The sequence below is a fragment of the Podarcis bocagei genome (assembly GCF_964188305.1).
Source record: "Podarcis bocagei genome assembly, chromosome: 1".
Classification (NCBI taxonomy): domain Eukaryota; kingdom Metazoa; phylum Chordata; class Lepidosauria; order Squamata; family Lacertidae; genus Podarcis; species Podarcis bocagei.
In genome coordinates this window covers 141529490-141542839 of record NC_138125.1, presented here as the reverse complement: position 1 = coordinate 141542839, position 13350 = coordinate 141529490, and the positions used below count along the sequence as shown (strand labels likewise).

Sequence of the window (13350 nt, the reverse complement as noted above, 5' to 3'; positions counted from 1 at the left end):
AAGTTCCACTCCATGGGGAGTGTCTATATATGTAAAGTATTGCACAAGCAGCATTGAAAAAGCAGAGGCCAAATCTGCATCAGAATGTACATCTTTGTGGGTGTCTGTTAACCCAGAACCAATATACCCATGCACATGGTAAACCACTTGAGGTAGCCTGCTACTATAATGTGCATTAGTTTGCAAAAATACTTTTTCATGAGGATAAACACCCAAAATCTTCTGAGGTTGTTCAGAAAAGCAAGGGTATTAGAGAAAATCTGTGGTCTTCCCATGAATATCCAAGAATGAGGGGAGACAAAGCAATTACCGTATTTTCCCGTGTATAAGATGCCCCCATGTATAAGACAACCCCTACTTTTTGAGCCCGAAATAAATAATTGCAACATTCCATGTATAAGATGACCCTCAATTTTAAACAAAAAAATTGGGGAAAAATATACTGTATTTTTCGCTCTATAAGACGCACCTGACCATAAGACACACCTAGTTTTTAGTGGAGGAAAACAAGAAAGCAATGCAGAACCTCTTGAGCGAAGAGGCAGGAGTGCTCCAGCTGCACTCAAGAGGCTTTGCATGGCTATCTCTGAAGCCAGGAGAGCAAGAGGGATCAGTGCGCACCAATCCCTCTCACTCTCTTGGCTTCAGCGAAAGCAACGCAAAACCTCTTGAGCGAAGAGGGAGTGCTCCTGCCTGAAGCACCACTTTAGCTAATGGGGCCTCCTGCTGCTGCCGCGCCACCAGAGCACGATTTCTGTTCTCATCCTGAAGCAAAGTTCTTAACCTGAGGTACTATTTCTGGGTTAGCGGAGTCTGTAACCTGAAGCGTCTGTAACCTGAAGCGTCTGTAACCCAAGGTACCACTGTACTCAGTGAGGGAAAGTGGACAGGTTTGACACATTCTCATTTATTTGGTTTTAAACATATTTTAGGGTTAGTCGGTATCAAACCTCAGTTGGAACTGAATTCCAAGGGACTAGAATCTTCCTCTGTTTCAACAACCAGTTCTTCCCATTTTGGGTGCATTCCTTAGTGATTTCAGTCAGTGTGATAAAATGCTCTAGAGGGCTTTATAGGAGGAGATAAAATGATCTAGAGTGCTTTATAGAAGGAATAACCTTCACCTTGAATTGAGCCTGGAACCTCTCTTTGACAGCAAGCACCATTCACAAGTACTAGTTGAACCACCCCATAACAAACAATCATGGGAGACAATACAATACAGCATCTCTGCATGCAATGCAGGCAGCAGTGCTGTGATTTATAAACCAATACCATGGCGCCTACTTCCATGTAAAGTTGCATTAGATTGTTGTAATATACCACATGTAGTAGACATAGTGTGAACTGGCTACATTTCTGATGTACGTAATCTCTATTAACAAATTGCTTCGAATGTTTCCATAGTTTATTAAGGTTGTTAGTAAATTACGTCCATGTTAAAAACTTAATCAGAATACTCATAAACTGCAAAATGTGGATGGATGGATGGATGGATGATAAATAGAAAATGTGCTGTATAAAACCCAAGCAAACTCATTCACATAGCCTACCTCCCAATGGTTTGCTTACAGAAGTCATTTTCAGCCCGGGCAGTGTCACGTTCTCATCAGCGAGCAGAACATATTCTCAAGAATCTGCAGCAGGAAGAAGAGAAAAAACGTCTGGGCCGAGAAGCTAGTCTGATCACTGCTATCCCCATCACCCAGGAAGCTTGCTATGAGCCCAGCTGTTCCCCAAGCGTGGAGCAGGAAGAGGAAGGTGTGATTACTAGAGTCTGATAAGGCAAATGTACTGGGGATGTAATATAATCTTCATAAATTGCTCATGATTTTATTGCAGTAAAGATAATTCAAGGTTACAAGGGAGCGATTTTTGATTCAGTTGATGATTAGAAGTAGGAGCAGCACTTAGTTGCTTTGAGCACAATTTATTAGCATTGTCACCTGTTGAAAAAGACTGAGAGCTTTTTCAAGGTTTGTTGTGAAATGAGCACAAGAAGACTAGAACAGTCCTCATTTCCATTATATTACTTTAAACAGGATTGATGTAGCTATTTTTTTCTTAAAGTAATTGCCCTTGCTGATTAAAAATGGAGTGGGGAAAGTGTTTGTCAGTATGTAGCATATGACAATAGTCTTTAAATATTCAGGGTTGGCAGCAAGGTCCTCTGGCAGCCTTGACAGGATTGACACTCCAGGAAACTGCATAACCCCAAAAGAAGACAAGAGAAGCTCAGATTCAGTTGTTTGAGGACTGAGGGGGGTATTATATGGAAGATGGTGACAATGGGAGTTTCCTCCTGAAGCAAATAGAAGCCGTGCCCAATCCCAATAGAAGCCATGGATTAGAACTGTCCTCAGTGCGATCTTGATCTGGATTGGGAACCACCTGGCTGTTGCTGCCAGCTGGCATCCATTTATCTCCAGGGTTGAAGTCAAACCTTCGGAGAGTTACAGTGCCTGCTTTGGAGACCGAGGCTTGCCTTGTTGCAGCTGGGGCAGACGAAGGCACCTGGTTTTGCTGCTATAGGTGCACCATGGTGTTTCTTCTCTCTGTGCTCCTCCCAGCAGGCTGGTTGTTTAAAAAGCATTCAGTTCACTAACAATTGTTGAGTTTTTCACTGTTGAGATATGTTATTACAGTAGTAATAATAATAATAATAAATTTTATTTATACCCCGCCCTCCCCAGCCAAGGCCGGGCTCAGGGCAGCTAACAAGCAATAATAAAAACAAGTTGAATGAATACAACTTAAAAACAAAATTAAAATACAACATTAAAATATTGAAATATTAAAATATTAAAATGTAGCCTCATCACAGGAGGAGAAAGGAAAAGAAAAAAAGAAAGAGGGGGAGGGAATCAAATTGGCTCCAAGCCAAAGGCCAGGCGGAACAACTCTGTCTTACAGGCCCTGTGGAAAGAAATCAGATCCTGCAGGTCCCTGGTCTCATGAGGCAGAGCGTTCCACCAAGTTGGGGCCAGTGTTGAAAAGGCCCTGGCTCTGGTTGAGGCTAATCTGACTTCCTTAGGGCCCGGGACCACTAGGTTGTTGCTATTTATGGACCTTGAAGCTCTCCGTGGGGCATACCGGGAGAGGCGGTCCCGTAGGTACAAGGGTCCTAGGCCGTGAAGAGCTTTAAAGGTCAAAAGCAGCACCTTAAATCTGACCCTGTACTCCACCGGGAGCCAGTGCAGCTGGAAAAGCACTGGGTGAATATGCTCCCATGGCAGAGACCCCGTGAGGAGCCTCGCTGCAGCATTATGCACCCGCTGGAGTTTCTGGGACAACTTCAAGGGCAGCCCCGCGTAGAGCGAATTACAGTAGTCAAGCCTGGAGGTGACCATCGCATGGATCACTGTGGCCAGTAGACCAGCATAGAACTAGGATTTAGAAACCAAAATTTACATCTACTATTTGTTCCGTCAGTAGAAGAAGTTGCCAACCTGGCGTCCCGCCGCCTCTCTGTAAGCCCATCCTGCACCTCCAGCACATCTCACAGGAACTACTCCTTCCGCCGTGGCTCAGTTTGGTCAGTGCGTTCAGCAGTCAGTGCTGAAGGTAATGCAGCTTAAGACTGGATATTGATCGTCTTGTTAAATGCCATAGATTCTTTCTTGCATTGATTATGTATTTATTCAAAGCATTTATACCTTCTTCCTCCCAGAGGAAATGCAAACCATCTCAGGGACTAGTCGTTAAAGTTACATGACTGGTTCTGGCAGAGAAGGAGCCCAACGGAGCTGGTTTCTCAGCAGAGCCAAAGGAATGACTCTGCTTCCCATCAATCCCTCCCCTCAATCACTGCAGCCTGATGGAATGGGTGCTGTCAGGCGACAGGTGATGGGAGGGAAGAGCCCGCTGGAGCTGCTTTGTCTGTTACATACATTGGCTTTGCTTATAGCTTGAATCAGGGATTTCATTTATTTTTATTTTATTTAAAACCCATTGTGTATTGTGATAGCAGTCCCAGAATGGCTTATATAAAATGTAGTATGTAGTAAGACAGGAGGAATCAATATATTACATTACTCTCAACAGTCAGAAAAAAAACTAAAATAATAAGAATAAACAGGCCCAAATATCCTGCAAATGCCAAAGCAAAAGTGTGATTCTTTAGCTGGTTCCTAAGCCTCACAGGAGTCAGAACCAGCTGGATTTCCCTTCAGGGAAGGGAGTTTCATAATTGATGCACCGTCACCAAGAAGGCCTCCCTCAGTTTACTATGTAGTAGGGTAACTTACCATGAGGGCTTCTCTCATAGATCTTAACACACTGGCAGGTCTGTATAGCAGATCATGCTCCTTCAGGTATCTAAGGTACAGTAGTACCTCGGTTTACAAACTTAATCTGTTCCGGAAGTCCGTTCTTAAACCGAAACCATTCTTAAACCCAGGCGCGCTTTCCCTAAGGATGCCTCCAGCCGCCGATGCCCTTCCACCGTTCGGATTCCGTTCTTAGACCGAGGTAAAGTTCGCAAACTGGGACACTACTTCCAGTTTTGCGGAGTTCGTAAACCAAATAGTTCGTAAACAGGGCTGTTCTTAAACCAAGCTACCACTGTATATGGTTTCAGTCGAAGGAGTGACAAGCTTCAATTATATTTATGTATAATTTATATATGTGGGGGCTCTTAAGATCTCGCCATGCTTTCAAACTCCCTTCTCCTTTTTGAATGCTTGAATTAACTTGCAGTCAGTGCTGGATTAGATTGCGGTTTAGGAATGTGTTTCTCTTTCCATATTTGCAATGTTTTCTTATGAGAAACAGACTCATTATTAAGCGGGACTCCATTTACACTATATCTGTTTGTTTCCCCCCCTAGATGAGGAACACACGACGGAGCACACACCAAATCATCATGTGCCCCAACCCCCACAGGCAGTCTTCCCAGCATGTATTTGTGCAGCTGTGCTCCCTATTGTCCACTTAATGGAAGACGGAGAAGTCCGGGAGGATGGAGTAGCAGGTGTTTTTAGTTTTAAGGGTTTTTAGAATAATTAAAATGAATGCGACAGTGCAGTAATTTGGGCTGTGGGATAAATTGCCATATCGTTGAATACCGGTATTGAAATAACATCGTGATAAGTGTTTCAGCAAGGCAACATACTGGTGAACAAAAGGGGGAGACTTAACAGCTTCCCAGGGGGCACATTACAGATAATTTGCAGATAATTTGCAGGCACCTGATCTCCTGCTTTGTTTGCTCTCTCCCTCCTAACCAATAAGAAATGAGGACAAGCCCTCACACAAACCAGCAAACTCTTTTCAGCTTCACTGGTCTCTTTACACTTAGAGCTCAGCTATTGATTCAGAGCCTGCTAACAATCCAGGAGGGAACCCCCCCCACACACACACACAAAAAACACACCAAAGAATTGAAAAGCTCTTCTTTCTCCCCTCACACTCATCCCCACCAGTGGAAAAAAAGGGGGGGTTATTTTCTGGTGGTGTTTATGTTGTTCGCTTTCCTCCATATCAAAAAGGAAGGGTTTTTTGTTTTGTTTTTTTTAAAGGAGACTATCTGGAAAGTAGGATTGCAGCCTAAAACTCTTAAAGCATTCACCCTCCTTTTAGCACTTAAAATCAGTATCTGGCTGGTAGAGAAATCCTTATCTTTCTGTTATAGGCAGAGGGATTTGTTTTATTGCCTGAATTAGGTCAATTGATTTGTTGCATTCAACAAAATAATTGAAGCAATTTACAGGAATAAATTTTATATAATCCCATGGTTGGTTCCATAAATGGTTTGTTAGGTCATAACAGCCATTTAAAGTACCATTTTCTCATGTTGTAACTGGAGCATGTTGTAACTGGAGCATGATTCCTAGCACTTAGTGTGCTTTTGAAGTTTTTAGGACTACTGTTACTGTATTCAAAAGTTTCCTATTTCCAGGTTCCATATTTCACTAAATAAGCCATAATTAAGTAAAAGTAAAATATTGTAGAAGGATCATTGCCATAGGAAAGATATCACTATATAATATATCTGAAGAAGTGTGCATGCACACGAAAGCTCATACCAAGAACTAACTTAGTTGGTCTTTAAGGTGCTACTGGAAGGAATTTTTTTATTTTGACTATATAATATAGTACAATAAGGCTGCAGTCCTAATATAACATAACAGTCCTGTATTATATAACAAAAGTAAATTCTGTTATATTTAGTGGGACTTATTTCCAAGTAGACCTGTATAGAATTGCACTGCAAATGTGGAACTTCCACTTCAGGCAGTTGTAGAATAACAATGCCTCAGCTGTTCTAAAGAGCTTTATTGGGAAGCAACTTAAGTTTTGCATGGAAAGGTGAAAACACAGTTGCCATCAGATGGCTCATAATTTAAAATAAACACAAAGAATTGGTTATGTGCAGAAGAGAGAAGTAAACTAAAAAATCAAGTTGATTTTAGTCTCACAAGGCTATGTGGGACCTGGCCTAGCTAAAAAAAAAATGTGAATCATTAGTTATTGCCATGTGACATTTACTTTTTCCTGAAATGGGGCCCAGACTAGCCGTCTCCTTTTGTCTTGTGCAGTGAGTGCCGTGGCTCAGCAAGTCCTGTGGAACTGTCTTATTGAAGATCCTTCTACAGTTCTTCGACATTTTCTGGAGAAACTTACCATCAGCAATCGACAGGTAGAGACTCTGTTTTCTAGTATACAATTAAAATTAATGTACCAGTGGAACTTCTTGTATGTGTTTGTGTTAACTGAAAAATCCGAGGGCTCCCTTGGACAAAAAAACAAAGACACCAACCAGGATAACTTGGAGCAAAACAGCAGCCTGTAGGCTTGGCCTTTATTGAACTGTTGCAACAGGGTGCTCCCCTCACTTGCAGGAGAGAGGAAAGACACAGAAAAATGGTGTGCAAGGCCTTATAAAAACTTTTGAAATTCCCATCCTGTAAGTCAAGCCCAGCCCCAGAAACATCACGCATACATCACAGAAAGGAGGAGTTGAGGGAGGGGTGGTGGTGGTAACCTGAGTGTCCTGTCACCTGGCTGGTTCCCTTCTCCCCCTCCCCATGAGTCATTTTCCAGGTGACAGAGGGGACTTTGCAGTTTCCTGCCCCCAGAGGGAAGAGCTGATTATTGTCCTTTGTTCCAGTCCATGCTGAATCCACTCCCATATGCAAATTCTTTGTGATCTTGGTGGTCTTCTGTCTAGGACCATCAGGGTTGGCATAGCAACTGGGCAGGGCTCCTGTGGATGTGCTGGGATGGTGAAGGGGTTATGGTGCCCTGTATCAAACCTTCCCCATTTTGTAGTCTTTCCTTCATGGAGTAAAATAAAAGTGGAACAGTGCAAATCTGATGTATGGTTGATTTTCTATGAATTTATAACAGAAGCGTAGCGTATGTAGTGTGTGAGTGTGTGTGAAGTTTGTACAAACTGAATGATTGGGGGGGGGGTTTCCTGCTACATTTGTAATGTTATATTGTCAATGGGTACATAAGAAGATACCTTTGAAACAAGGATGGCTGGGGAACTTCTGGGAAATAATTTTATTAGTAAAACTCACAGCTTTCAGGTTTATTTGAACATGTTAATGAAATATGGAGTTCAGTAGCTGTTTTATAAGCAACTCTTTGTCACTGAGCTATGACCAATTTGAATGGTTAAACCCATTGCTATTTTTCTAGAAAAAGAGCTGCTGGAACTCACCATGAACACCTCCCTTGTTCTCTTAGAAAAACAGTGGTGCCTACCTGAGAGGTGTTGGAACTGAGTTCTGGCTGGAAAAAAGCCCTGGTCAAGCCTCATATTCTGCCTTTTGAAAACATATTTATCTTAGAGAAATGTTACCTTCATATGAAGGTTTTAACTTTTATGTGTTGATACTAGTATCAAATACATTTATTTATTATTGAGACAAGACTAGGGTACATAGCTGTACCTTCATTCCAGGTTTTATGGATTTCCAGCTTAGTGAACGTGAAAGTGAATGACTAGGAATCCTGTCCAGCTGGCAGGGGTGGAAGTTGGGTACAATAATTTATCCTAGTAGAAGCCGTGAAGTTAACCAATGGAAGGTATTCATATGTATTTGTGGAGTGGATCCTTTTTGATGAAAAGAGTAAAAGTGAGTTAAATTTTGAGAAGAAAGTAATAAAGCTGAAAAGCAAATTCTGCTTTTATTCTAGGATGAGTTGATGTATATGCTGAGGAAACTTCTGCTCAACATTGGAGACTTCCCTGCCCAGACATCCCATATTCTATTTAATTACTTGGTAAGCTGTTCTGAGTCCCTTGCAGAACCAAAACTGTAGCCATTATTTACACATTTCTCCAAAATGTAAACACTGGTCTGATTTGCACCTCCCTAAACCCAAGAAAAGACTTGCTGGGTGTTCCCAAAGTGTAATAAAGGCAAAATACAGTTGGCTGATATTGTGGTGTTGGTTCTGATACCCATAGTCCTGTGACTAAGAAATAGAAATACAGGAATCAAAACAAAGTGGACCTGAATTTGGCTGAAATATGATTTAACATTACTGAGAGATGATCACTAAAGATTCAAAAGTTTGTGAAAGAACAGGGTCGCTGCTGTTGCTAGTCAGACAAAGTCTTCATAGCTACATGAATCTCACTCATCAGGCTAGGGGCAAGTTAGAACTCTTTCTCTTGACTGAATCACAGCATACAGAAAACTAGATGGGAAGACTCAGTCCAGAGGCTCTTTCAATCAGCAACACGTGTTCCCTGAGGGGGACTTCACATTCATTATTATTATTTTATTTATACACTGCTTGATTGTAAAAATCCTCAAAGCAATTCACGAAAAGGTAAAATAATAAAATTGAGAAAAATAATAAAACTGAGAAAACAAGTTAAAATTCTAAAATAGATTAAAATTACCTCAGCTTTCTAAGCATCTGGTAGGCCTGCTATAAAATAAGAAAGTTTTATAGCAGGCGCCAAAAAGAGTACAGTGAAGACGCCTGCTTGATCTCAATAGGCAGGGAGTTCCAAAGTGCAATACATTATACTTTGAAACTGAGGATCTCTAGAGCAGGGCTAATATGTGCCTAACTGGTGCTCTTTGCAGAACTAAGCCAAATGCAGCCTGTATCTTTGTGATTCATAGGTGGGACTGATCATGTATTTTGTGCGCACGCCATGTGAATGGGGCATGGATGCTATTTCAGCGACTCTGACTTTCCTGTGGGAAGTTGTAGGATATGTAGAAGGACTATTCTTCAAGGATCTCAAACAGACTATGAAGAAGGAACAATGCGAAGTGAAGCTTCTGGTTACTGCCTCAATGCCTGGTATGGAATTCACTATACAGTACATAGACGGGGGCCTTTTAGCCGAATTTGCTTCTTATATTCACTTTTTGCTGCTGCAGCACTGCTGTGTTTCTTTCTCATTATTTTTGATGCTCTCCTTTTAATTAAACAATTCAAAGTCAATTCTCTTAAAAAATTAATTTCCAGTTTTAAAATTTAAAGTAGGGTTTTAAAATACAATTATTATTATTATTATTATTATTATTATTATTATTATTATTAATTTAAAAGCTAAACTAAACTAAATATGCCCCCACAAAGGACTTGGCAGGTCAGTGATGGGCACCCTCTTTGGCTGATCAGGCCACTTCCCCACCCTCTTCCAACTCCACTGGGGGGGTTGACCAGAGCGGGTGTATCAGCCACAACATTTGGAGAACTGGTACCCATCTGCAGAAACGACATTTTATTGCAGTGTCCTGCATGACACACAAAGACTCACCAACCTTCAAAGCTTGTATGCTGGATTCCTGCCAGAAATAACCATGGGCTGCAATATACAGTATGTCCTTGTGAGTTCTGTGTTAGCCGTGTCTGCTGTAGTGTGAACAACAAAGACACTGATCCAAAAATCATCCTTTTTAACAACACCCCCCCCCGAGTTCTCAAATATTATTATTTTTCTTAGAGTATCCCCTGAGGATTCATAAAATATTAACCACAAACACTTCCTAGCTGTTGATGTCTCTAAACAAAAGATTGCTGTCTACACAATAGAGCCAGCATTGTGTCACAGTTAGCCATGAAACACACTGTGTGACTTGGAGCCAATCATTCTCTCTAAGCCTAACCTACCTATAGAATTGTAGAGTTGGAAGAGACCCTGAGGGTCATCTAGTCTAACCCCCTGCAATGCAAGAATCTCAACTAAAGCACCTATACTTCACAGGGTTCTTGTGAGAATAACATGGGGGGGGGCATGTACAGTTCCATGGGTTCTGTGGAGAAAGGGCAGGATATAAATATAAACTGAAATATAGACACTGAACAGTGGCTTTGAAATAGTACTTTATTCCCCCCCCCCCTTTTCTTTTTCTAACAACCATGTATGCTAGGGTTAATATTACCAGTAGCGTTGGTCTTTTGTAGTCTGGTATAGTATATTAGGACATTAAATTATACTAATTACATTGGACTTTGTATTATACTAATTATATTAGGACAATATTATATTATATTTTTGTAGGCACCAAGACCCTTGTAGTTCATGGGCAAAATGAATGTGATATCCCAACTCAGTTACCAGTCCATGAGGACACTCAGTTTGAAGCTCTGTTAAAGGTCTGAATACTATTTTATTAAAACAATTCAGAACAATGTTTTGATGCCTATATTTTCAAATCCACCAGTATTATGGAAGTAATGAAATATGAAGCTTCATTTTTCTGTGAATTATTTGTCCCGGTATCAACTTAGATGTGTAAAGACTGGACTTGTAAAAGCATGAATTTCCTCCAGTGTATGGGGCAAAGAAATAGAGTAAATAAAAGAAAATTGGATTCAACATTAACATGCCAACATGGCTGAAACCAGGCAGCTCTTATCCTAAGCAGAAGAAATTGTTTAAGGACATGAAGGGATTCCCAGCTACCACCCTACTTGTGCCTTATATTCACAAGAATGACCAATAAAATACTTGCAGAATTACATCAGTTAATATAACTTTTTAAAAAGAATCTCCAGTATTTCAGATCTGAAGCAAATACTTTCATCCTCTTGAAAAACTATGCAGTTTTTAAAATCCCCCTTTCTACAGGCAGTGGTTTATAGAGATGAGATGTGATCACAGGAGGAATTTAGAGTCTAAAATAGATAGCTTTCTTGAATGAAAAAGTATTCTGGAACCCAAATAAGATATTTTAAATTACGTCCTATATGATTTGCTCAAAAGATAACAGCTGCTGCTTATTTCTTTCCATTTCAGGAGTGTTTAGAATTTTTTAACATATCTGAATCGCAATCTTCCAACTATTTCTTAATGGATAAACGATGGAATCTTATTCATTATAATAAGGTAAGACAATGTTTTGTGAGCTGATTTCATGCATTCATTGCTATTGTAAAGGTAAAGGTAAAGGGACCCCTGACCATTAGGTCCAGTCGTGACCGACTCTGGGGTTGCGGCGCTCATCTCGCTTTACTGGCCGAGGGAGCTGGCGTTTGTCCACAGACAGCTTCCTGGTCATGTGGCCAGCATGACTAAGCCGCTTATGGCGAACCAGAGCAGCGCACGGAAACACCGTTTACCTTCCCGCCGGAGCGGTACCTCTTTATCTACTTGTACTTTGACATGCTTTCGAACTGCCAGGTTGGCAGGAGCAGGGACTGAGCAACGAGAGCTCACTCCGTTGCAGGGATTCGAACCGCCGACCTTCTGATCGGCAAGTCCTAGGCTCTGTGGTTTAACTCACAGGGCCACCCCGTCCCCTTCATTGCTATTGACAACTGTGCTTTTCTATGTAAATTGCACCATCTTGGAAAAAGATGTGCTACAAGAAATATTTTATCTTGCAATTTTAAAACTTTGGAGTAAAGAGCATTCATCCAGTTTTAGAGTCAGAAACATGGATGATTCACCTCGGTGTTGTTGTTGTTGTTTTTAATGCACAGACATTAGATGAGTAACCACAGATAGCACAGCATTCAGCTACTATTAAAGAACATTCATTATTACTGCTGTGATTAAAATTGCATTATTTTATTGGTAAAATATATTTCTTTTCCCCCCCATTCCACTTCAGACCTATGTCCGTGATATTTATCCATTTCGAAGATCAGTATCTCCCCAGTTGAATTTGGTACACATGAACCCAGAAAGGGGCCAAGAACTCATTCAGAAACAGGTATTCTGTCCCCCTGCCAATAGCTGTGCATCTATTTTTACTTGCTTTAGGCTAGGGGATAAGTGGAACAAAGCATCTGTTAACTAGGTGTCAGATTCAAGACCTAATTGTGGGTGTGTTTTTGGACACTAGTGTTCCTGTGTCAATGTATACATTTTATGTGTGCATACACAATTTCAGACTCTTTCTTTGGCTGTTTTACCAGGTGTTCACACGCAAGCTTGAAGAAGTGGGTCGGGTTCTGTTCCTCATTTCTCTGACCCAGAAGATCCCCGTTGCTCACAAACAGTCTCATGTGTCTCTGTTGCAAGAAGACCTTCTCCGCTTGCCCTCTTTCCCTCGCAGCGCCATTGATGCCGAGTTCTCACTCTTCAGTGATCCACAAGGTACTACAAGGAGAAAGCCTTTGGCTGCAACTCCAGAAGCTCTGTTTTGCTGACTGAGTACACTAAAATGCCAATTGATAACATTAATATTTATTATAATATAACAAGGTTATTTTCAGATCAGAAAGATGTAAGTTAAAGGATCTAGTGGTGTGTTTTATTATCTAATATGTAAACAAAGCAGCCACTACATTTCCCCACCCGCCGTCAGCATAGTTGCAGAGGCAATGGTTCACAGTGGAGATTTTCCTTGGAATGTCAGGTGTTTATTCATCTTTGAAGCAAGCTGCTGTGTTTGAAACTCATGTTGCTCACCTTGTTCTTATAGCTGGAAAGGAGCTATTTGGCCTTGACACCCTTCAGAAAAGCCTCTGGATTAAACTGCTAGAGGAGATGTTTCTCGGGATGCCTAGTGAATTTCCCTGGGGGGATGAAATTATGCTCTTTCTCAACGTATTCAATGGAGCCCTGATCCTGCACCCTGAGGACAGTGCCCTGTTGAGGCAATATGCTGCCACTGTCATCAACACAGCCGTACATTTCAACCACCTCTTCTCTCTCAGTGGGTACCAGTGGATTCTCCCCACTATGCTCCAGGTGAGTCTCTCACCAGAGAGAAATGAACAGGCCTGAACTAGCCATGAAGTCAATTCTGCAACTGTGAAGGGCCCTGATCAAGCTGGAAAGTCCTGTTACGTTAAACTTGCCTTGGAGCTCCTTGATGTGGAGAGAGGGTGCTGATTTTGCTTCTTGCACTGGCCGTATCTGCTCCTTGCACTTGGTCACTTCAGAACATAGCGTTTCAGTTCTTCACATGATTTAAG

At 41.3% G+C, this 13350-nt stretch overlaps 1 protein-coding gene across 14 annotated transcripts in view; it reads left to right on the top strand.

The window, feature by feature from the left end:
- The window catches only part of UNC80 (unc-80 homolog, NALCN channel complex subunit), a 160464-nt gene that overhangs the window by 103202 nt on the left and 43912 nt on the right, over positions 1-13350 (top strand). For 13 of the 14 annotated variants that reach the window (XM_081189824.1, XM_081189832.1, XM_081189828.1 and 10 more), the window contains 11 exons: positions 1575-1761; positions 3433-3564; positions 4829-4972; positions 6540-6640; positions 8149-8235; positions 9093-9276; positions 10484-10578; positions 11222-11311; positions 12039-12140; positions 12346-12526; positions 12855-13123. In XM_081189824.1, the coding sequence (XP_081045950.1) occupies positions 1575-1761; positions 3433-3564; positions 4829-4972; positions 6540-6640; positions 8149-8235; positions 9093-9276; positions 10484-10578; positions 11222-11311; positions 12039-12140; positions 12346-12526; positions 12855-13123 (1572 nt within the window). The remainder of the gene's footprint in view (positions 1-1574; positions 1762-3432; positions 3565-4828; positions 4973-6539; positions 6641-8148; positions 8236-9092; positions 9277-10483; positions 10579-11221; positions 11312-12038; positions 12141-12345; positions 12527-12854; positions 13124-13350) is intronic. The other variant, XM_081189826.1, reaches the window with a different exon arrangement.